This window comes from Arachis stenosperma, chromosome 6 (genome assembly GCF_014773155.1).
Source record: "Arachis stenosperma cultivar V10309 chromosome 6, arast.V10309.gnm1.PFL2, whole genome shotgun sequence".
Taxonomy (NCBI): Eukaryota; Viridiplantae; Streptophyta; class Magnoliopsida; order Fabales; family Fabaceae; genus Arachis; species Arachis stenosperma.
In genome coordinates, this window is record NC_080382.1 from 1,791,108 (window position 1) to 1,817,392 (window position 26,285).

Consider the following 26,285-nt stretch of genomic DNA (forward strand, 5'->3'; position numbering starts at 1 on the left):
CAAGTATTCAAATTCTAATTCACCCACCAAAAAACTTCAAGCATTTTTATTAATAAATTTTATTAGTAGATCTATTAATCCCTTTTTAATTTTTACTCAACTTTCACTCAATCATTTAACATAAATCATAATACGTAAAATGTTAATCAACTCAAAAATCTGAATCATAATACTAATTAACAATTAAAACCTAAATTAATTCTAAATTTAACTAAAATAAAAAAAAGTAATTACAAAATATTCATGTTTAAAGCAACAAAGAAGGATTCAAATCCTAATTCACCCATAAAAAAACTTCAAGTATTGTTATTAATAAATTTTATTAGTAGATCTATTAATTTCTTTTTAATTTTTAATCAACTCTCACTCCATCTTTTAAATAAACTTCAACGTAAATTATAATACTTAAAACGTTAATCAACTCAAAAACCTAAATTATAATACTAATTAACAACTAAAACATAAACTAATACTAAATTTAACTAAAACAAAAAGAAAAATTAATTAAAAAATGATCATGTTACTGGAGAAGGGAGAAGGAAAAAGAAAGATGTGTGACTAGAGGTGGTTGCTAGTGATGGCCGAAACCTCAACAACTGTTGCTGGGACACAAGGAGCAATGATGGCAAAATGCTGGTGGTGGCCGGCGCTGCGGACAGAGGTGTTTGGTGGGGAGAGAGAGAGAGAGAGAGAGAGAGAGAGAGAGAGAGAGAGAGAGAGAGAGAGAGAGAGAGAGAGAGAGAGAGAGAGAGAGAGAGAGAGAGAGAGAGAGATTTGCCAACAATGTTTTAAAATGTAATGTTTCACTAGTTTTTTTGGTGACTGAAATAAATTAAACAAAGAAAAACAAAACAAACAAAACAAGGAACTGCTTAAATAGAAGGGCAGCCCCGTTTAAGACTACTCTTAAACTCTTCCCAAGGTGAAAGAAGCTCCACATGCGAAAGTTGTAACTTCATCGCCATCTTTGCCATAGTATCTGCCACCGTGTTTGCATCTCTCATAATCAAACGAAAGTCAACACGCCAATTCCAATGCATGATATCTCTTATTTTGAGCACCAATGGATCAATAAACCCAAAACCATCTTGAGTAACAAGATTAAATGCTTCCACACAATCCGTCTCACAAATAACATCTCGTTGACCCACATCCCAAGCTAAGAGATATCCTCTCCAAATAGCAAACAATTATCCTTGAAGAATACTATTACTCTCAATCATTCCCAAACACCCCCTTTGCCAACTCCCATTACAATCTCTAATAACACAAGCAAAACCAACACTATCACCCGAACCAAAATAACTAGCATCACAATTAATCTTAAAAGTACCAATGGATGGGGGATTCCAAAAACCATTTAAAGTAGAGGGAAGGGACATACGTTGTAATTCAAAAATATTCCTAAGCTCCTTTTCTGAAGTTAATGCCAGACAAATCACTTTTTCCGGAGGCCAAGTTTCATGGGGATTAAATATGTCATTATTCCTTGCTCGCCATATCCACCAAAGTCCCGAAAAGAACTTGAACGGATGCTCTCTGCTATGATACAAGAACCAGTTCTTCAAATCCAAAGGATGACAAGAAATATCCAACCTATGCCAAACAAGCTGAGCTTTTGGACAATCCCGAATACAATGTAAAACCGATTCCTGGCTAGAAAGACATCTTGGACACCTATCCGATAACGACATTCCTCTTCTAAAGCGAAAACTTGCAGTAGGAAGAGCCTCCTTAAGACACAACCAAGCCAAAAACTTATGCTTTTCCGGAACAAGCTGACGCCAAAGCCAAAGCCAATTCTACTGCTCCTCCCAACCAAACAGTTGCTTACACAACCACAAGTAACCATTGCGTGAGTTATAGACTTTGGCAGCAGACCCACTCCAATACCAACCCACTTCCGGACCTGCTTGTTCATCTGGATTGTAAGAGAGAATATTACCTTTCAGATTTTGAGATAAAGGAGAATAAAGAGTATCCAAATGCCACCTACCAACTGACCAAATATCTTGTATCCGGAGATTCGAATCAGAAATGTGAACATAATCCATCTCATTAGATAACCGTCCTTCTCTCCTCCAGCTAGAAAACCAAAAATTCTGGTTCAAATCTCCAATACACCAAGCAAACCCATCCTTCAACACTTCCCAAGCCTTGCAAAGACACCTCCAAATGGGAGAGTCCTTGTTCTTAGGATAACTAAAACAGTCATATAGAGATGATCGGTACTTGGCATCCAACAATTGGACCCATAGCTTGTTTGGCTACTGGAAAAAAGTCCAAACTAGCTTCCCAAGAAGAGCAATATTTACACAATAAGGATCTCTAATCCCCAAACCTCCATATTTTTTTGGAGTAACTAGTACCTTCCAACTAACAAGATTCAATCCTCTTCCATCAACTTGTCCTTTCCAAAGAAAATTCCTCATCATAGACTCCAATTTACTAATAATTCCTTTGGGAAAAATAGAGACCTGCATCTGGTACGTGGGAATAGCAGCGGCAACAGAATTAACCAAGCAGAGTCTACCAGCCCGATTGAGTAAACTCCCTTTCCAGCTTGCTAGCCTACTCCGAACCTTATCCAGGACACCATTGAAAGTTGAACGAGTCACCCTAGAATGGCTAAGGGTAACTCCAAGATACTTGCCCAAGTCCTGGACAAATTTGATAGAGGATACCCCAGTGAAAATCTCTTTCCTTGTTGCAGAGACATTCTTAGAGCAAAGCGCTTTAGACTTCTCCACATTAATCTTCATCCCAGATGCTTTGCAAAAAGTCTCTAAAACCAACATCACATTTTGCACTTGTCTCTTTGTAGCTTTACAGAATAGAAGCAAGTCATCCGCAAACATTAAGTGGGATATTCTTGGTCCCCCTCTAGAAATAGCAACCGGCTCCCACAAGCCCAAATCAACCTGATGACTAATAAAGCATGCCAATCGCTCCATACACAACACAAAAAGATAGGGTGACATAGGGTCTCCTTGTCTAAGACCTCGACTAGGAGTAAAGCCATTCAGACGACTCCCATTCCAAAGAATAGATAAAGAAGAAGCAGTGACACAATTCATAATCAAATTAAGTGTAGGAATAGGAAAACCAAAACTCTTAAGGGTATGAGCTAAAAACCTCCAGTCAACTCTGTCATAAGCCTTCTCTAGATCAATCTTAAAGGCCAGTGTGCCTTTCTTTGATTTAGTCTTCTTCATAAAGTGGAGGAATTCTTGAGCAATAATAATGTTGTCAGGAGTTCCTCGTCCCGGAATAAATCCTCCTTGAAGCGGGCCAACAATATCCGCAAGATGAGGACGAAGCCTATTAACAAGGACCTTCGTGATGATCTTGTAAACTACATTGCAGAGACTAATCGGCCTGAAATCTTTCATAGATACCGGTGATTCAACCTTTGGAATGAGAACCAGTAAAGTCTCCAACATTCTCGGATCAAGAGTAACACCGGAGAAAGCCTGCTTAACCATCTTCCAAACATCAAGACCAATGATCTCCCAATATTCTTTGAAGAAGAAAGCTTGAAATCCATCAGGACCCGGAGCTTTAAAAGAGTTCATGTGAAAAACAGCTGTTCTGACTTCCTCCATAGTAACTGGTGCCGTAAGATTATTGCAAGCTTCCTCATTTAGAGAAGGAAGAGGCACATCACCAAGGCAACCCAAATCAACATCATCCAAATGACAGAATAAGCTTTTATAGAAAGACTCTGCTTCTTGACTTAGAACCTCTGGATCAGTTTCCCACACTCCATCCTTGAGAAAAAGGCTATAAATCTTATTATGCTTCCTTCGCGCAAGAGTTTGAATATGAAAGAATCTTGTATTCCTATCCCCGAACCTAACCCACTGCTCTCTGGACTTTTGGAACCATAGGAGCTCTTCTTGCACTAGAGTATTATTATAATCATCAAGCAATTGTTGCTCTTTCTGACGCAAATAAATACTATCCACCACTTCCAAACGCTTTTGTAAATAATTAATCTGCTGCTCTAATTCACATTTCTTAACAAAAATGTTACCAAATACCTTCGAGTTAAACTCTAGTGAATTCTTCTGTACTTCCGAAAGCTTGCCATGAATCCCTCTATTACCAGACCACCATGACTGGTTCACAATATCCCTATACCCAGGATGAGTAGCCCAAGCAGCAACAAATCGGAAAGGTCGATTCCCTTTAGGCTGAGGACGACCTTTACAACGCACCAGAATAGGGCAATGATAAGACTGAAGCCTATTTAAAACTTCTGCATAAGCCTCTGGAAAGATAGATAACCAACTACTATTTATACAGACTCGATCAAGCTTTTTTGCCACGTCAACATAATTTTTCACCCTCCTGTACCAAGAAAATTGCCTCCCAATAGTCTTCAGATCAAACAAACCACTATCCCCTAATGAAGTAGCAAACATGTCTGCTATTTGATGAGAAAATTGACAGCCTTTAGATTCATGAGAAAATTTGACTTCATTAAAATCACCAAGAACAATCCAAGGTCCTTGAAAAACCATGGATTGTGCAACAAGATAATCCCAAAGGAGAACCCTTTTCCTAAATTGAGGACTGCCATAAATACTACTACACCTCCAAATTAAATTATCAAAGTGAACCTCAACAGTAACACCCTGATCAAAAGCATCAATGAACTTACAACAAACACCCTTCATAGAGGATAGAAACCAAATACCTCCCTTATGCCCCTCTGCTTCTACTATACCAACAGAGTGATACCCCAACCTTTCCCAAAATAATTTTAAATGCTGAAAAGGGGAGTGAGTTTCAACCACAATAAAGAAAATAGGTCTAAATTTCCTAACAAGTTCCTTACAATGCACCAGGGCTAACTTATTAGAAGCACCCCTAATATTCCAAACAATCATATTTAAACTATCCATAAATAATAGGGACAGAATAAATAAGAATATAAACTCTAAACAGAATCACCAACCTCAATAGGTGGTTTGTCCTGCGGTACTAGCACACTCTGATCCTTAATAATTGCCACCTTCGGACCTCCTGACACTGCACCTGCCATGCTTCCATCTACTAAAGTTTTCTCCGTTGTGCCACCATTTTTATCAACTGGCGAGTTCTGCAAGGAGGAAGGCCGAGGACGCTTCCGTAGAGAAATTCCACGACGTGCAGGAGTTCTGCGCGATGGAGATGGCGCAATTTCATGTTTTTCTCGCTTCCCCATCCTAATGCCAATTGATTTGCCTCCATCACCATTCAAATTAGGCCTTGGAACCCTTCTCGAATCAAACCTGTGCTGCTTTCCATCTTGGTCCTTCAAACCTGATGACTGGCCCATTGTGAATTTTCCCTTACGCAGCACTTGTTGCCAGCCCTCTTCATCATCCATGCATGCCTCATTAACATGACCATCAGGCACGTGAGGAGCCAATGATTCCATAACCACATCCTTCCCTTTAACAACTCCTAATTTCTCACACAAATTACGAGGATTCTCACCTAAATCACGAGCTTTTGATTCAGTCTCTTTTTGAATCTCATGATTGTTGTGTGGCACTAGTGTCGGGGATTCATTATTTTTTCCATCACCAAAGGAATTTCCGTTTCCTTCCAAGGACTCCTTCTCCATGCACAACGATTTATCATGCCCATACCGTGCACAAGTAGCACAAATCAACTGTAAACTCTCATACTCCACTTCATAAGTCACACCTTCCACTATAATATGTTTAATTACAGGCAACTCAAGATTAATTTGAACACAAGCTCGGGCATACTTTCCTCTTTCTGCAAGCTTAGTGGCCAAATCTACTTTCACCGGAATCCCTATTGCAGAAGCAATTCGCAGCATTGCTTGTTCCTGGTAGCACCAAATTGGAAGTCCCGAGACTCGAATCCATACCAGCGTTGATCCAAAGGATTTTTCGCATGGCCTAAAATCCACATCCCATGGCTTTACTGCAACATAGTGACCGTCTATCAACCACGGGCCACCAAGAGTGACTTTCTCACGATCTGCAGCAATATCAAATTTAACCAAAAAATATCCAAACCCCACATCCAACAAATCAAACCCTCCTTTGATGCGCCATACTATCCGAAGCTTATGCATGAGAGCCGTGTAGCCATAATGCTTATCCAGCACCTTGATCACGATGGCTTCCTTATAAGGTTCAGCCAGACAGCTCTTTGCCTCCTTGGTAAAATTGACACTTGGTGGACGAGAATCACCCTGCTTACCTGTGACCGTCGCGATACCATCCCCAGATAAAGACCCTACTAATGCAAAGGCCTTAGACTTTTCTGCACCAATAACTTTATCTCGAAAAGAGACATTGGATGGCTTTTCTAACCCATCTCGAGAAGAACCCTCCTTAACACCGGATACACACCCACCCACGCTCTCCCCCTTATCTCTTCCGATGGCATGACCATCTTCCTCACCGTGTTTCACCCTCAACTGCTTGCCCCCGCTCTCTCCTTCTCTCATTCTCCTTGAGTACGGAGTACGTACTCTTTCTCTGCTAGGGTTTTTTGATAACTCACTAATATGAGCAACAAGATGAACCGTCAGTTGTCCATACTCGAACAATCCTCGGCAACGGCGCCAAAAACTTGGTGGACGAAATTGTGATCACATCAATGTAGTATTCTTTGTTGTTGTATGGAATCATTATTATGGCACTTATGTGTGGACACAACTCCGTTCAACTAACCAGCAAGTGTACTGGGTCGTCCAAGTAATACCTTACGTGAGTAAGGGTCGATCCCACAGAGATTGTTGGTATGAAGCAAGCTATGGTCATCTTGTAAATCCCAGTCAGGAGGATAAATTATGGAATTTAGAAAATCAAATATGATTAATAAAAATAAACAGAAAATAAAATAGGATAGAGATACTTATGTAAATTAATAGTGGAAATTTCAGATAAGTGTATGGAGATGCTGTGCTCCTCTTGAATCTCTACTTTCCTATTACATTCATCCAATCCTTCTTACTCCTTTCCATGGCAAGCTGTATGTAGGGCATCACCGTTGTCAATGGCTACATCCCATCCTCTCAGTGAAAACGTTCCTATGCTCTGTCGCAGCACGGCTAATCATCTGTCGGTTCTCAATCAGGTTGGAATAGAATCCCTTGATACTTTTGCGCTTGTCATCACGCCCAGCCTTCAGGAGTTTGAAGCTCGTCACAGTCATTCAATCCCAGAATCCTACTCGGAATACCATAGACAAGGTTTAGACTTTCCGGATCCTCATGAATGCCGCCATCTATCTAGCTTATACCACGAAGATTCTGTTGGGGAATCTAAGAGATATGCGCCCGGCCTAAAGTAGAACGGAAGTGGTTGTCAATCACGCGCGTTCATAGGTGAGAATGATGATGAGTGTCACGGATCATCACATTCATCAAGTTGAAGTGCAACGTATATCTTGGAATAAGAATAAAAGAGAATTGAATAAAAAGTAATAGTAATTGTATTGAAACTTGAGGTACAGCAGAGCTCCACACCCTTAATCTATGGTGTGTAGAAACTCCACTGTTGAAAATACATAAGTGAAAGGTTCAGGCATGGCCGAATGGCCAGCCCCCAAAACGTGATCACAGGATTCAAAATACAATCCAGGATGAGATTATGATAGTAAAAAGTTCTATTTATAATAAACTAGCTCCTAGGGTTTACATGAGTAAGTAATTGATGCATAAATCCACTTCCGGGACCCACTTGGTGTATGCTTGGGCTGAGCTTGATCTATCCACGAGCTGAGGCTTTTATTGGAGTTGAACTCCAAGTTATAACGTGTTTTGGGCGTTCAACTCCGGATCATGACGTGTTTCTGGCGTTTAACTCCAGACAGCAACATGTACTTGGCGTTCAACGCCAAGTTACGTCGTCAATTTACGAATAAAGTATGGACTATTATATATTGCTGGAAAGCTCTGGATGTCTACTTTCCAACGCCGTTGAGAGCGCGCCATTTGAAGTTCTGTAGCTCCAGAAAATCCAATTCGAGTGCAGGGAGGTCAGATTCCAACAGCATCAGCAGTCCTTTTGTCAGCCTTTTTCAGAGTTTTGCTCAAGTCCCTCAATTTCAGCCAGAAATTACCTGAAATCACAGAAAAACACACAAACTCATAGTAAAATCCAGAAATGTGAATTTAACATAAAAACTAATGAAAACATCCCTAAAAGTAGCTTAAACTTACTAAAAACTACCTAAAAACAATGACAAAAAGCGTATAAATTATCCGCTCATCACAACACCAAACTTAAATTGTTGCTTGTCCCCAAGCAACTGAAAATCAATTAGGATAAAAAGAAGAGAATATACTATAAATTTCAAAATATCAATGAAATATTAATTCTAATTAGATGAGCGGGACTTGTAGCTTTTTGCTTCTGAACAGTTTTGGCATCTCACTTTTTCCTTTGAAGTTTAGAATGATTGGCTTCTCTAGGAACTTAGAATTTCGGATAGTGTTATTGACTTTCCTAGTTAAGCATGTTGATTCTTGAACACAGCTACTAATGAGTCTTGGCCGTGGCCCTAAGCACTTTGTTTTCCAGTATTACCACCAGATACACAAATGCCACAGACACATAACTGGGTGAACCTTTTCAGATTGTGACTTAGCTTTGCTAGAGTCCCCAGTTAGAGGTGTCCAGAGCTCTTAAGCACACTCTTTTTGCTTTGGATCACGACTTTAACCACTCAGTCTCAAGCTTTTCACTTGGACCTTCATGACACAAGCACATGGTTAGGGACAGCTTGATTTAGCCGCTTAGGCCTGGATTTTATTTCCTTGGGCCCTCCTATCCATTGATGCTCAAAGCCTTGGATCCTTTTTACCCTTGCCTTTTGGTTTTAAGGGCTACTGGCTTTTTCTGCTTGCTTTTTCTTTTTCTTTCTATTTTTTTTCGCCAATTTTTTTTTTCGCCATTCACTGCTTTTTCTTGCTTCAAGAATCAATTTCATGATTTTTCAGATCATCAATAACATTTCTCTTTGTTCATCATTCTTTCAAGAGCCAACAGTTTTAACCTTCATAAACAACAAGATCAAAAGACATATGCACTGTTCAAGCATTCATTCAAAAAAACAAAAAGTATTGTCACCACATTAATATAATTAAATTAAATTCAAGGATGAATTCGAAATTCATGTACTTCTTGTTCTTTTGAATTAAAACATTTTTCATTTAAGAGAGGTGAAGGATTAATGGAATCTATTCATAGCTTTAAGACATAGTTACTAACTACTAATGATCATGTAATAAAGACACAAACATTAGATAGACATGAAGCATAAAAACCGAAAAAGCAGAGAAAATAAGACCAAGGAATGAGTCCACCTTAGTGAGGGTGGCGCCTTCTTGAAGAACCAATGGTGCTCTTTGAGCTCCTCTATGTCTCTTCCTTGCTTCAACAAGAGTGCCTTTTTCTTTATTCCTGCTCATATGAAAGAGAAGAGAAAAAGAAATGGAAGAGGAATCTTCTATGTTACAGTATAGAGATTCCTTTATGTTAGTAGAAAAAGAAAGGGGATAAGGAAAGGAGAATGGTTCGAATTTTTAGATGAAGAGAAGTGAAGAGAAGTGTTAGTAAATAATTAATTAAATAAAATAAGAAAAGAGAGGGAGAATTTTCGAAAATAATTTTGAAAAAGGGGTTAGTAATTTTTGAAAATTAAAGATAAGATAAGATTAAAATTAAAATTTAAAACAAAAAGAATTTTTGAAAAAGAGGTGAGATATTTTCGAAAATTAGAGAGGAAAAAGTAGTTAGGTGGTTTTGAAAAAGATAAGAAACAAACAACAAGTTAGTTAGTTGATTGAAAAAGATTTGAAATCAAATTTGAAAAGATAAGAAGATAAGAAGTTTAGATAAGATATTTTGAAATCAAAAAAAGATAAGATAAAAAGATAAATTTTTTTTTTTTGAAAAGGATAAGATAAGAGATAAAAAATATTTAATTTAAAAATTTGAAATTATTTACTTCACTAATAAGAAACTACAAGATAAGATTCTAGAACTTAAAGATTGAACCTTTCTTAGCAAGAAAGTAACAAACTTCAAATTTTTGAATCAAAACATTAATTATTGATTATATTTTCGAAAATATGATGTAAAAGATAAGAAAAATATTTTGAAAAATATTTTTTAAAAAAAAATTTCGAAAATTATATAAAAAAATGAAAAAGATGTGATTTTTGAAAAAGATTTTGAAAAGATAAGATTTTTAAAATTGAAAATTTGACTTAACTCATAAGAAACAACTAATTTTAAAAATTTTTGACTTGGTCAACTCAAATTTTCGAAAATTTAGAGAAAAATAAGGAAAAGATATTTTTTTTTGATTTTTTGAATTTTTAATGATGAGAGAGAAAAACACAAAAATGACCCAAAACATGAAAATTTTGGATCAAAATACAAGATGCATGCAAGAACACTATGAATGTCAAGATGAACACCAAGAACACTTTGAAGATCATGATGAACATCAAGAACACAATTTTGAAAAAATTTTTGATGCAAAGAAAACATGCAAGACACCAAACTTAGAAATCTTTAATGCATGGACTCTAACAAACGAAAAATGCATATAAAAAATAACAAACAACACAAAACAAGAAAACATCAAGATCAAACAAGAGGACTTATCAAGAACAACTTGAAGATCATGAAGAACACTATGAATGCATGGGATTTTCGAAAAAATGCAAGAAAATTTTTTAAAGCATACAATTGACACCAAACTTAAAAATTGACTCAAGACTTAAACAAGAAACACAAAATATTTTTTATTTTTATGATTTTCTAATTTTTTTTTTTGGATTTTTATTAATTTTTTCGAAAATATTTTTGAAAAAAAAAAACGAAAAAGAAAAGAAAAATTTTGAAAAAGTTTTTGAAAAGAAAATTACCTAATCTGAGCAACAAGATGAACCGTCAGTTGTCCATACTCGAACAATCCCCGGCAACGGCGCCAAAAACTTGGTGGACGAAATTGTGATCACATCAATGTAGTATTCTTTGTTGTTGTATGGAATCATTATTATGGCACTTATGTGTGGACACAACTCCGTTCAACTAACCAGCAAGTGTACTGGGTCGTCCAAGTAATACCTTACGTGAGTAAGGGTCGATCCCACAGAGATTGTTGGTATGAAGCAAGCTATGGTCATCTTGTAAATCCCAGTCAGGAGGATAAATTATGGAATTTAGAAAATCAAATATGATTAATAAAAATAAACAGAAAATAAAATAGGATAGAGATACTTATGTTAATTAATAGTGGAAATTTCAGATAAGTGTATGGAGATGCTGTGCTCCTCTTGAATCTCTACTTTCCTATTACATTCATCCAATCCTTCTTACTCCTTTCCATGGCAAGCTGTATGAAGGGCATCACCGTTGTCAATGGCTACATCCCATCCTCTCAGTGAAAACGTTCCTATGCTCTGTCGCAGAACGGCTAATCATCTGTCGGTTCTCAATCAGGTTGGAATAGAATCCCTTGATACTTTTGCGCTTGTCATCACGCCCAGCCTTCAGGAGTTTGAAGCTCGTCACAGTCATTCAATCCCAGAATCCTACTCGGAATACCATAGACAAGGTTTAGACTTTCCGGATCCTCATGAATGCCGCCATCTATCTAGCTTATACCACGAAGATTCTGTTGGGGAATCTAAGAGATATGCGCCCGGCCTAAAGTAGAACGGAAGTGGTTGTCAATCACGCGCGTTCATAGGTGAGAATGATGATGAGTGTCACGGATCATCACATTCATCAAGTTGAAGTGCAACGTATATCTTGGAATAAGAATAAAAGAGAATTGAATAAAAAGTAATAGTAATTGTATTGAAACTTGAGGTACAGCAGAGCTCCACACCCTTAATCTATGGTGTGTAGAAACTCCACTGTTGAAAATACATAAGTGAAAGGTTCAGGCATGGCCGAATGGCCAGCCCCCAAAACGTGATCACAGGATTCAAAATACAATCCAGGATGAGATTATGATAGTAAAAAGTTCTATTTATAATAAACTAGCTCCTAGGGTTTACATGAGTAAGTAATTGATGCATAAATCCACTTCCGGGGCCCACTTGGTGTATGCTTGGGCTGAGCTTGATCTATCCACGAGCTGAGGCTTTTATTGGAGTTGAACTCTAAGTTATAACGTGTTTTGGGCGTTCAACTCCGGATCATGACGTGTTTCTGGCGTTTAACTCCAGACAGCAACATGTACTTGGCGTTCAACGCCAAGTTACGTCGTCAATTTACGAATAAAGTATGGACTATTATATATTGCTGGAAAGCTCTGGATGTCTACTTTCCAACGCCGTTGAGAGCGCGCCATTTGAAGTTCTGTAGCTCCAGAAAATCCAATTCGAGTGCAGGGAGGTCAGATTCCAACAGCATCAGCAGTCCTTTTGTCAGCCTTTTTCAGAGTTTTGCTCAAGTCCCTCAATTTCAGCCAGAAATTACCTGAAATCACAGAAAAACACACAAACTCATAGTAAAATCCAGAAATGTGAATTTAACATAAAAACTAATGAAAACATCCCTAAAAGTAGCTTAAACTTACTAAAAACTACCTAAAAACAATGACAAAAAGCGTATAAATTATCCGCTCATCACCCAAATGGGTGGAAGCTATTGCAACACCCACTAATGACACTAAGACAGTGTTAAAATTCCTCCAGAAACACATCTTCAGCAGATTTGGCATCCCTAGAGTACTAATCAGTGATGGGGGCACTCATTTCTGCAATAAACAGCTCTATTCTGCTTTGGTTCGTTATGGAGTTAGCCACAGGGTGGCCACTCCATATCATCCACAAACTAATGGGCAAGCTGAAGTCTCAAATAGAGAAATCAAAAGAATCCTGGAACGGACTGTAATTAACCGTAGAAGGGATTGGGCAAGAAGCTTGGATGATGCTCTGTGGGCATACAGAACAGCATTCAAGACCCCTATAGGGACCTCTCCATACCAGCTTGTGTATGGAAAGGCATGTCACTTGCCAGTGAAACTGGAACATAAGGCCTACTGGGCAACCAGATTCCTGAACCTTGATGCCAAGTTAGCTGGAGAAAAATGATTGCTTCAGTTAAATGAGCTAGAGGAATTTAGACTCAATGCTTTCGAGAATGCAAAAATATACAAAGAGAAAGCAAAAAGATGGCATGATAAGAAATTGTCATCCAGAGTCTTTGAGCCGGGGCAAAAAGTTCTGCTATTTAATTCTAGGCTCAAATTATTCCCCGGGAAATTGAAGTCCCGGTGGAGAGGTCCATATGTGATCACAAGCGTATCACCATATGGATACGTAGAGCTTCAGGATAATGACTCTAATAAAAAGTTCATTGTTAATGGACAGAGAGTCAAACATTATCTTGAAGGCAATTTTGAGCAAGAATGCTCAAAACTAAGGCTTGATTAAAGCTCAGTAATAGTCCAGCTAATGACAATAAAGAAGCGCTTGCTGGGAGGCAACCCAGCCATTTACAAAATTTAATTTTATTTGTTTTTGCTAATTAATTGATTTTTACAGGTATATGTCAGAGTATCTTCAAAAGGTAAAATAGCAATTGATTGAATTCACAGAGTTACAGGGAAATTTGGAAGCTTACTGGCATGAAAAAGCTAGTAAAAAACGTTTTGGGCGTTGAACGCCCAAAAGAAGCACCCACTGGGCGTTTAACGCCAGTAAGGGTAGCCATCTGGGCGTTAAACGCCAGAAAGGAGCATCTTCTGGGCGTTGAACGCCAGAAAGAAGCACCTTCTGGGCGTTTAACGCCAGATTGACAGCGTCCTGGGCGTTCAGAAAAACGCCCAGTGATAAAGGACTTCCTGGCGTTCAACGCCAGAAAGAAGCAACAGCTGGGCGTTGAACGCCCAGGAGAAGCAGCAATTGGGCGTTAAACGCCCAAAACATGCAGCATTTGGGCGTTTAACGCCAGGATGGTGGGGAGGAGGTAAAATTCGTTTTTCTTTACAAATTTTCTAAATTTTTATGTTTCAATTCATGATTTCTTGCATAAACATGTTTCAAAATATCATCCTTCAATTCCAAAAATTTTAATCCTAATTTCTAAAAACCCTAATTTCTAAAATCCCTTTTTCAAAAATATCAAATGTATCTTAAATTCATAAACACAAATCTTTTTCCAATCCAAATCTTTTTCAAATCTTTTTCAACTCATCATATCTTTTGGATTTCGAATTTGCCTCTCCCTCTATTCCTCTCCTTTCTTTTCTTTTGCTTGAGGACAAGCAAACCTCTAAGTTTGGTGTGATTTGCCATGATCACTGAGCTAAAACTCATCAAGATCATAGCACCTAAGGGAACAGGAAGAGCAAGGATGTGAACTGAAGGAACTAAAGCGTCAGAAGCTATTCCTTGAAGGACCAAGCACCCCACAGACTAGAGGAACATCCACTTCCCAAAATACAGGTTGTTAAGTTCTAATTTTAAGCTTTAACTCTGTGATAGTATTTTTATAGAAATTTACCTTAGAAGTTATATAGGAGTAGTATAATTAGTATCTCTATTTTGATTTTATCTCCAATTAAGCTATAATTTATTTTCTCATCATCATCAAACATGAATAAAGTAGTAGATTTTTAGAATAAAGAGGCAATATTTTTCGAATTCTTAATAAGAAAAATTCTAATTATTTATATGTGGTGGCAATACTTTTTGTCTTCTGAATGAATGCCTGAACAATGCATATTTTTGATATTGAATTTTATGAATGTTAAAACTGTTGGCTCCTGAAAGAATGATGAACAAGAGAAATGTTATTGATGATCTGAAAAATCATAAAATTAATTCTTGAAGTAAGAAAAAGCAGTGAAAAACAAGCTTGCGAAAAAAAAGTGGCAAAAAAAATAAAAATAAAAAAAATAAATAAAAAATAAAAAAAGAAAGAAAAAGAAAAAGCAAGCAGAAAAAGCCAATAGCCCTTAAAACCAAAAGGCAAGGGTAAAAAGGATCCAAGGCTTTGAGCATCAATGGATAGGAGGGCCCAAGGAAATAAAATCCAGGCCTAAGCGGCTAAATCAAGCTGTCCCTAACCATGTGCTTGTGTCATGAAGGCCCAAGTGAAAAGCTTGAGACTGAGTGGTTAAAGTCGTGATCCAAAGCAAAAAGAGTGCGCTTAAGAGCTCTGGACACCTCTAACTGGGGACTCTAGCAAAGCTGAGTCACAATCTGAAAAGGGTTGACCCAGTCATGTGTCTGTGGCATTTGTGTATCCGGTGGTAATACTGGAAAACAAAGTGCTTAGGCCACGGCCAAGACTCATAAAAGTAGCTGTGTTCAAGAATCAACATACTTAACTAGGAAAATCAATAATACTATCTGAATTCTGAGTTCCTATGGATGCCAATCATTCTGAATTTCAAAGGATAAAGTGAGATGCCAAAACTGTTTGGAAGCAAAAAGCTACTAGCCCCGCTTATCTAATTAGAATCTGAGCTTCACTTAAAACTCTGAGATATTATTGCTTCTTGATTTCTTTTTATCCTCTTTTATTCATCTAGTTGCTTAGGGACAAGCAACAGTTTAAGTTTGGTGTTGTGATGAGCGGATATTTTATACGCTTTTTGGGGTAATTTCATGTAGATTTTAGTATGTTTTAATTGGTTTTTAGTAGAATATTATTAGTTTTTAGGCAAAAATCATATTTCTGGACTTTACTATGAGTTTGTGTGTTTTTCTATGATTTCAGGTATTTTCTGGCTGAAATTGAGGGAGCTGAGCAAAAATCTGAGTCAGGATGAAAAAGGACTGCTAATGCTGTTGGATCCTGACCTCCTTGCACTCGAAAATGGATTTTCTGGAGCTACAGGAGTCCAATTGGCGCGCTCTCAACGGCGTTGGAAAGTAGACATCCAGGGCTTTCCAGCAATATATAATAGTTCATACTTTGCGCAAAGATAGACAACGTAACTTGGCGTTGAACGCTAAGTACATGCTGCTGTCTGGAGTTAAACGCCAGAAACACGTCATGATCCGGAGTTGAACGCCCAAAACACGTTATAACTTGGAGTTCAACTCCAAGAAAAGCCTCAGCTCGTGGATAGCTTTAGTTTCAGCCCCAGCACACACCAAGTGGGCCCCAAAAGTGGATTTCTGCACCAATTATCTTAGTTTATTCATATTCTATAAACCTAGGTTACTAGTTGACTATTTAAACAACTTTTAGAGACTTATCTTGTACCTCATGACATTTTCAGATCTGAATTTTATACTTTTTGACGGCATGAGTCTCTAAACTCCATTGTTGGGGGTGAGGAGCTCTGCAGCGTCTCGATGAATTAATGCAATTGTTTCTATTCCTCCACTCAAACGTTTGTATGCTCCTATCTAAGATGTTCATTCGTGCTTAATTATAGAGAATGTGATGATCCTGACACTCATCACCTTCCTCAACTCATGAACGCGTGCCTGACAAACACCTCTGTTCTACATCAGATTGAATGAGCTTCTCTTAGATTCTTTAATCAGAATCTTCGCGGTATAAGCTAGAATTGATGGCGGCCATTCTTGAGGATCCGGAAAGTCTAAACCTTGTCTGTGGTATTCCGAGTAGGATTCTGGGATTGAATGGCTGTGACGAGCTTCAAACTCGCGATTGCTGGGCGTGATGACAAATGCAAAAGGGTCAATGGATCCTATTCCAACATGATCGAGAACCAACAGCTGATTAGCCGTGCTGTGACAGAGCATCTGGACCGTTTTCACTGAGAGGATGGGAGGTAGCCACTGACAATGGTGACACCCTACATACAGCTTGCTGTAGACGTGCTTTACAAACAATTGAGTTGAATATTACATTGCAGAAATTCAGAGAACAAAGCATCTCCAAAACTCTAACATATTTCCCATTACTGCACAACAAGTAACGATTTTATTCTCTTTTATTTTTCCAATCTAATAATTCCAACTGATAATTTTAATTAATATCCTGACTAAGAATAATAAAATAAACATAGCTTGCTTCAAACCAATAATCTCCGTGGGATCGACCCTTACTCACGTAAGGTATTACTTGGACGACCCAGTGCACTTGCTGGTTAGTTGTACGGATTGCAAATTCGTGCACCAAGTTTTTAGCGCCGTTGCCGGGGATTGTTTGAGTATGGACAACTGACGGTTCATCTTATTGCTCAGATTAGGTAATTTTCTTTTCAAAAAGTTTTCAAAAATCTTTCAAAAATACTTTTTTTATTATTATTTTCGTTTTTCTAAAGTATATTTTCGGAAAGTAGAATTCCACGGCATTTTTTTTTTTGGGACAATTGCCAAATTTATTGATAAATCTGATGATAAATCTAATGTTAATGTTTGACAATAAATCTGTTAGTATTCAATAATTTTTTTTGTAATGTGAATCGAATAAAATTCTTTTTCAAAGTTAAAAGTTTCCAAGCAGTCTAAGGTCCAAATTTTATTTAAACCATCCTTCCAGGTTTAAAACCTCTAGTGTGCAAGAAAACTGTGTTGAAATGGTCCTATTGCCTTGGTCAGCGTTTGGTTTTTCGTTATCTGCTCACCCTTTGGCATTGCTGGTTCTTGCCTCTTTCTTCTTTCAACGTCAATTAGCTTTCAAGTCAGCATGGTTTATTATTATATTATAAGATTGACTTTTGAATGAAAATCTTTTCTTTTGCTTATTAATAACCACACCTTGTATTATTATGCATTCAATTAATATTTGTTCTAAAAATATATATTAATTTTTTTTATAAAAATATAGAATTTATATTTTTAAGATTTTGGTGTCTATTTTTTATATAGTGTTAGATATTTATTAAAATAAATATTTAAAAATAATAATCTTAACATGGAAGAGGACGCGTTAACTAATAAATCCTATTATTATTATTATTATTATTATTATTATTATTATAAAAACAATCATATCATCATCATATTATTATATTATATTATAGAGTCAATCATAAAAATAATACAATGTAAGATTGACTTTAATACTAAAAGAAAAGAGTTTATTAATTGGGAAATTACAAACCAAAAAAAAAAGGTGATATGGCACTTCAAATAGGGAATATATTCTATAATTAAGAATAGAATTTGTATTTGAGAACAGGAGAATTCAATTATAAACATTGGATTGATTTAAAATGACTAAATTTAAACTACTTTTTAAATTCAAATATATATTCATTAATCATGTTTAAGCAAGTCACCATATATATATATATATATATATATATTGACTAATCGTTTTCCCCTTTGTTTCCCGCCCACAGACGGCGTTAACGAGCTTAAACCACGGTTTGACCGGGGAGCCCAATTATTTTGAAATCTGCAATCAAAATAAAATAATAGTAAGAAGAAGAAGAGGAATTCAAAGCATAAAGCAACCATTCGTAAGTATTATTTTTCTGAAAGACACCGCGTGGCATGGGAGCTGACAATGACATTATGGGTGATGCTTCTCTCTATATATATTATCCAACAAAACAAATTGCTTTCCTCAACTCCACCACCACTTACCTCCGCAGAAGAAGATGGCACTTGTAAACGAATTTATGGGTTCTTCATTGATAGAGCGGTCCTCACGATGGGTTGTCTCCTCCTCAACAAATTCAAAATCAAAACCAGTGTTTCAGTTCATAGAAATGAGAAAGGAAAACACAAGATCTGTGAGGTTGACGAAGGCTGCAAAGTTTCCTTCAGCAGTTGTCAGCGAGGATTTGGTTAATACGCTTTCCGCCTCCACCTCCGCCACCGCCACCGCCCCCTTGCACGCAAAAAAAGAGAAACCAGTGCAGTTCAAGGTTAGAGCTGTAGTGACGGTGAGAAACAAAATCAAAGAGGATTTTCAAGAGACAGTTGTCAAGCATGTTGACGCCATCGCTGATAGCATGATAGGAAGATGTATTTTCCTGGAGCTCATCAGCACTGACATTGATCCAAGTAATTATTTGATTAATTAATTAATAGTTCGTTTTCTCTGCCTCTCAGAGTACTTTAATTAGGAAAACAATTAATTAATTTCTGCGCTGTGTTGTTTAGGAACGAAAGGTCCAAAGAAGAGCAAGGAAGCAGTGGTGAAGGACTGGTCGAAGAAATCGAATGTTAAAGCGGAGAGAGTTACTTACACGGCTGAATTCATTGTTGACTCCAATTTTGGGGATCCGGGTGCGATTACGGTGTGCAACAAACACCAGAGAGAGTTCTTCTTGGAAACTATAACCATCGAAGGGTTTGCCACTGGCCCACTTCATTTCCCTTGCAATTCATGGGTAAGGCCCACCACCAAGGATCATCCTGGAAAGAGGGTTTTCTTCTCTAACAAGGTACGTCTTTTCTCTATTTTGCTAATCAATATATTTTTTTTTGAAATTTAGGTACAGTTGATTTTATTTTTTTTAATTTTTTATTTTTTATTCTAATAATTATTATGTGAATAAATAAAATGATTTTTACATAAAAAATAATATTAATATATTTATTTTTTAAAGTTATATCATTATTTTAAAAATTAATATATACAATATTATTTAAAATATTACAAATTAAAAATATTTTAAAAGACCTTAAAATATATAAATTTGACCAAAAAAATTATCAAGTTTTGTTATCCTTTCTCTTGATGGAGCTTCAAATGTTCATGTCAAAGTCAAACTCTTCAATATATACCAACTAGTTGAACTTGTTGGCCGCCAATTCTTTTTAATATTCAAACCTGCCATTCTAAACAAGCAAACTTATTTATATCTATCTACCTTGAGAAATGGTATTTCGTTCCTTGGTAACCAGCAATGAATATTGAGTATTAAATTATATCAATTAAATAGATATTGACTAAAGTATATATAAATTAAATCATTCTAGAATTTATAATTAGTTAAGGAAAACAGAAAACTATCAACATTCGATAACGAGTTTGACTTCTATATATATAGATATAATAACTAAATGAAATTAATTATGTATAAAACTAAAGAAAGTTACAAATAATAAAAATGAGCCACGGCGATGTTGACTTCAGAAGCACTATAGTAGCTTTCGTCAGTATTGTATCACTGTTGATGGATGTTTGACTTTGAGGCTTCTCATAATCTCATATAATTAACGCCAAGGATAAATTATTACTTTTATTTATAAAGCTTAAACACTAAAAAATATATTAATTCATGAACAAAATTAGTTTTATACTTCTAATAAATAAATAAATTATTATTTTTATCTATCAAATTTTAAAAATTAAAAAAATCTATTATAAATAAAATCAATATTTGAATATTTTTGTCATATTAAAATTATCTTTTGTGAGTATAAAATTATGTTCTGAACTTTTATAGATAAAAATAGTTTATTCTAATATCAAAGAGAAAATATTTAAATGTGAATTATTTTAAAAAATAATTGAGAATTTTAATATTTTATTTTTTATTTATCTGCTTAATTTTTAATAAGTAAAAGATTTAAATATATATCACTTTTAAAAAAATTAAGAAAAGAATTTAAACATTTTATTTAAAAATTAGAAAAAAAAAGTTTAGCACACCTAATCATATTTAATTATTTTTATGTTTCGAATGCCCTAAATTTTTGTATATTCAATATTTGTTGAATCAATTATCATGTACTGCTAATGCATTTTATCAAAGAAAGGAAAATTCTCATTTTTTTTCTTTGCTTTTTTTTTGAAAATTATATATATAATCTGTTATTGATTTTAATTTCACAGCCATACTTACCTAGAGATACACCTACTGGGCTTAGAGTAATGAGGGAGAAGGAGCTAAAAAACCTTAGAGGAGATGGCACAGGAGTTAGAAAATTATCCGACAGAATATATGATTTTGACACCTACAATGATTTAGGAAATCCAGATAGAGGAGCTGACCTCTCCAGACCAACTCTCGGTGGATCCCAAGAACATCCATACCCGAGACGCTGTCGTACTGGCCGCTCCCCAACTGATACCGGTAATAGCAGAGTCATTCAATGTATTATTTATTGTTTAAGATTTTTGCAGTCATAGAATATTAGAAATTGGTCCAACGAGAGAATCAAAATTTTCAATCGATAACAAACTAACAAAAATTTTAAACATGATTCTTTTTAAGTAAACAATCAAAAAGGGAAGAGAAAGAGAGAAGAAGAAATTTTTTGAAAACAAGAAAATATTAAAATTAATAATATATTGATCATAAAAAGTTAGTTATTAAATTTTTTTCACATATATAAATTGTTCAATTAAAATTTAGGATTTAACTAATTTGTGTATGTCCTAAGAACACATTTTACCTTTAAAAATATAGTAATAAAATTTTTTTAATATTTTAAATGTATTTAATGTATTAAAAATGTAAAAAAAATTAATTTTTATAATAATTTTTATAAAATATTTTTTTATAATATATAAAAACTATGTGTTTAAGGCACAAGTTAGTCAAATTCTAAAATTTAATGTATGAAAATATCCAAAAATGATAGATGCAGAGGTAGTGTTAAATTAGCATAGAATATATCCAAAAATGATAGATACAGAGGTAGTGTTAAATTAGCATAGAATGTTGAATAAATTAATGAGAAGTGCTAGAAGGTCAACAAATTTTATGATTTATAGTCATTAATTAATTATTAATAGTGTTTTTAATAAGATGAGGATTCATCTAATAATAGAGAATTATTCATTGTTTTACTGACTAAGTACTGAATAGAATTTAATAAAAATGCTGATCCCTAGACTTTCTCTAAATAATATATGAATAACCTAATTTGAATTAAATTAAGTTTTTAAAAAAGTATTATAAAAAAATTATGATGAGTTTCAGCTGAGTAAGATCTAAGATGTATATATTTGTACAATAAAATCAGTTACTAAAATTAGCCACTAATATATTTGTGTATAAATATATGTGTAGTTTAATTTATTTTCAATATATTTATATTTCAGCAAATATTTTATAATGATGGCTAATTTTAGAAATTGATTTTGGTGGACATTTAGCATAACTCATATTTGTATATATGTTGTGAATTTTTTTGGTTGGATTGATTATATTGATTGTATGGTGCAGATATGCGTGCAGAGAGTCGTGTGGAGAAACCACATCCTATGTACGTACCAAGAGACGAACAATTCGAGGAGTCTAAGCAGAACACATTCTTTATCAAGAGGCTCAAAGCAGTGCTTCATAACTTGATCCCTCGCCTTAAGGCTAGCCTTTCTGTTAATAACCATGATTTCAACGATTTCTCAGACGTTGATTGCCTTTTCAGTGAAGGCTTGCTCATTAAGTCCCGCTTGAAAGACGACCAATCTTCTGTCTTAAACAAAATCCCACTCCCAGAATTGGTCACCAAGATACAAGAATCCAGCCAGGGACTTCTTAAGTTTGACACCCCCAAGATTATTTCCCGTAAGTATATATAATACTTCATTTTATTTTTTCAAATTATCTATTCTAAAATTAATTGACATACTTTTTATAAATTAAAATTAACAATGATATAATCTTATCTTATTATTAAAATTTTAAAATATACATAAATATAAATTATTTTATTATAATTTTATTTATATTTAACTATAAACAAAGTTAATGTAATAATAACCTTTATGATAAGTTATTAGATATATAAATTAGTCAAAACATATACATAATAATAATAATATTATTATTATTATTATTATTATTATTATTATGATGATGATGGTACACATACAAGTTGATATAAATAAATAAAAATCAGTTATATTTAATATTATTTCAAGTGTTATTATTTAACTTAATTAGACTTGGTTTATAAAAGAGTTTTATAAAAGGGTGAAAACTCATCAGGTGCAGTCAACTTCATGTGAAATTGATAACTGAGAATCGTTAGATAAAAATTTAATTAAATTAGCCAAATTATTTAACTAATCTTAACTATCAACTTTACGTCTTGGATACGTAACATTTCTCTTATTATTGTTATTATCTCTTTCATATACACATATATATCTATATTTGAATGATGATATTTAATTTAATTCTACATTACAAAGAAGAATTATCCATCTATGGACAATCGTTCTGATAATTTAATGATGAAAAAATGTGAATTTAAGTATTTAGTATTGATGTCAAAAATAAATTTTATTAATCATGTTATATTTTTTTTCTCATAATTAATCAATGGTTAACAATATATACTTTAACGTGCAGTGGACAAGTATGCCTGGCTACGAGACGACGAATTTGCCCGCCAAGCATTAGCAGGAGTGAACCCTGTTAACATTGAGAGGCTTCAAGTTTTCCCACCCGTAAGCAAGCTTGACTCAAGAATATACGATATCCAAGAGTCTGCCCTTAAAGAAGAACACATTTTAAGCCAACTTAATGGCATGACAGTGCATCAGGTACCTGCCTTGGGATTACATGCTCTTCCATACACACACACACACAGACGATTGATCTAAATTTATTTTTTTGAATTTTGCAGGCAATAGAGGAAAATAAATTGTTTATGCTAGATTACCATGATATCTACTTTCCTTTTCTGGAAGGGATCAACAGCTTTGAAGGTAGAAAATGTTACGCTACGCGTACCCTATTTTTCCAGACACCCCTTGGGACTCTGAAGCCTATAGCTATAGAACTTAGCCTGCCTGGATCAAAACGAGTTGTTACCCCACCTGTAGATGCAACTAGTAATTGGATGTGGCAGCTTGCCAAGGCTCATGTTTGCGCCAATGATTCTGGCGCGCATCAACTTGTCAACCATTGGTAATTAACTAGCTAGAGCCATAGCCTCATTAAATTCTTCTTTAATTTCCATTATCAGTAAAATTGAATGACAAATTATTTTATATATAAATTAGAATTTATTCTTTTTGGCCATTAGTTAATCATCAATATTTATAAGTATAGAATAAAGTATATTGTTAGATTAATAAATTAAAAGAATTAAACTAAATAAATTAGATTAATGATCAAGTAATAGCTAAAAATAATAAATTCTAATGGTCTAATATTTTTTTTATTCTGATATTTTTTTGATATATTAAAATTAACCATCAATTAATGTAAAATATGTATTAAATATAAAATATAAATTAAAAATAATTAAATTATACACATATTTATTATAAATAAATAATGACCGATTCAGAGACTAATTTTTTTTGTATGCACCTAGCAGCAAATTTGAAAAAAAAAATTGCTAAAAATTTTATGTATGTATTTATAGGTTACGCACACATGCGTGCATGGAGCCTTTTATATTGGCTGCTCATAGGCAATTGAGTGAAATGCATCCTATTTTCAAGTTGTTGGATCCACACATGAGATACACATTAGAGATCAATGGCATAGCTAGGCAGGCCCTTATCCATGCCGATGGAGTCATCGAGTCTTGCTTCACTCCTGGACGCTACTGCATGGAGATCAGTTGTGCTGCTTACAAGAACTTGTGGCGCTTTGACACGGAGGGCCTCCCCGCCGATCTCATCCGCAGAGGAATAGCAATACCAGACCCAACCCAACCAAATGGCTTAAAGCTATTAATACAAGACTACCCTTACGCAACGGACGGGCTTCTCATCTGGTCTGCTATAGAAAACTGGGTCCGCACTTACGTGAACCATTACTACCACGGCCACGATGGCCAGCTTGTTTGCAATGACAAAGAGCTACAAGCTTGGTACTCAGAGTCAATCAACGTGGGCCATGCTGATCTCAGCCATGAAAGCTGGTGGCCCCCACTGAACAACAACGAGGATCTCGTCTCCATCCTCACCACCCTCATCTGGACAGCATCCGCACAGCATGCAGCTCTTAACTTCGGGCAATACCCTTACGGTGGTTATGTGCCAAATCGTCCGCCGTTGATGCGAAAACTAATCCCGGAAGAGGGCGAGGCTGAATATAAGAATTTCATAGCGAACCCGCAAAAGTATTTCCTAAACTCTCTACCGAGCCTGCTGCAGGCCACAAAGTATATGGCTGTGGTGGACACACTCTCCACTCACTCCCCTGACGAGGAGTACCTGGGAGAGCGGCAGCAGCCCTCCATATGGTCGGGCGATGCGGAGATCGTGGAGGCATTCTACGCGTTCTCGGCGGAGATCAGAGGCATAGAGAAGGAGATTGATAGAAGGAACTGTGATCCAACACTTAGGAACCGCTGCGGGGCTGGTGTCTTGCCTTATGAGTTGCTTGCACCTACCTCCCAACCTGGCGTTACATGTAGAGGAGTTCCTAATAGTGTCTCCACTTAAATCATAAATCATAACATTAATTAATTCAACAAATTATTAGTCAAAATGTATCTTATTTCTCACAATCTCATTCTACGCTCCATATTTTGTATATATTTAGCGGTATATATAATTTTTTTATTTAGTAAGGCAACAAGTCAAATAAACTTGTATTAAATTATTGGTATCATATTACACTATTGATTTTGAATTTTTTTTCTCCCTCAGTTATCTCTATTTTATAAGCATAAGCTTTCTTCAACTTCCTGTTCATACCTCTTTTCATCAATCGTTTCCAAAATTTTTTTCCCCACTCAAACACTAAAAAATCACTTGAAATATATTAAATCATTATTTTGAAGATTTTTATTTTAATTTAGCTTTCTACGGCATAAAATATCTAGTTAATTATATTAAATTGATGTTTAATTAACAAGGATTATTAAGAAAAGGGGGAAAAGGCTCACAACCAATTATTTTTATGGACAATTTATAACGACAAATTGAATTTCATTAAAAAGTCGTTTACTAAAGTATTAATCAGGTGCAGTCAACTTTATATGAAGTTGATAACTAAAAATCGTTTGATAAAAATTTAGTCAAATTATTCAAATTATTTAACATCTCTTACTTATTAACTTCATTGCACATAAATTTTCACTATTAATCAGTTATTATTAGCGTAATTTGTTAAATATTTTATTATAATAAAACATTACAGATATATTAAAAATGTTTAATTAACATGTGCTTTAAATACATAATAAAATTATCAATAGCACAAAATTTTAAATTTTTCTTTCAATAAACGCAAAACAAGTGCATTGATGAAAAGTTGATTGATTGGAAAAAATATTTTTGTTTTTATTTTTAAAAAATAATTTTTATTTTTAATTTTTCACATTTTAAAAAATACGATTAGTTTATAACAAGAAGATTCATTTCTAAATATCAATATAAAATAATAAAAATATGTTTAGTTAGTTATTTTTAAAGTGTATTTCCAATCTTTTTAAAATAAAAAATTATATTTTTATTAAATATACAATTTTA

The 26,285-nt window shown here is 35.0% G+C and overlaps 1 protein-coding gene and 1 pseudogene across 1 annotated transcript; one reads left to right on the forward strand and one right to left on the reverse strand.

Moving 5' to 3' along the window:
* Window positions 1-872: 872 nt before the first annotated feature.
* LOC130932481 (uncharacterized) lies at window positions 873-6,478 on the reverse strand (annotated as a pseudogene).
* Window positions 6,479-18,540: 12,062 nt separating this feature from the next.
* On the forward strand, window positions 18,541-25,381 carry LOC130933041 (linoleate 13S-lipoxygenase 3-1, chloroplastic-like). The gene is made up of 7 exons (XM_057862537.1): window positions 18,541-18,949; window positions 19,049-19,332; window positions 20,730-20,970; window positions 22,069-22,410; window positions 23,200-23,393; window positions 23,477-23,760; window positions 24,224-25,381. Exons 1-7 carry the CDS (start codon window positions 18,541-18,543, stop codon window positions 25,251-25,253), a joined length of 2,784 nt encoding a protein of 927 aa, XP_057718520.1. The 3' UTR covers window positions 25,254-25,381.
* The last annotated feature ends 904 nt before the right edge of the window (window positions 25,382-26,285 follow it).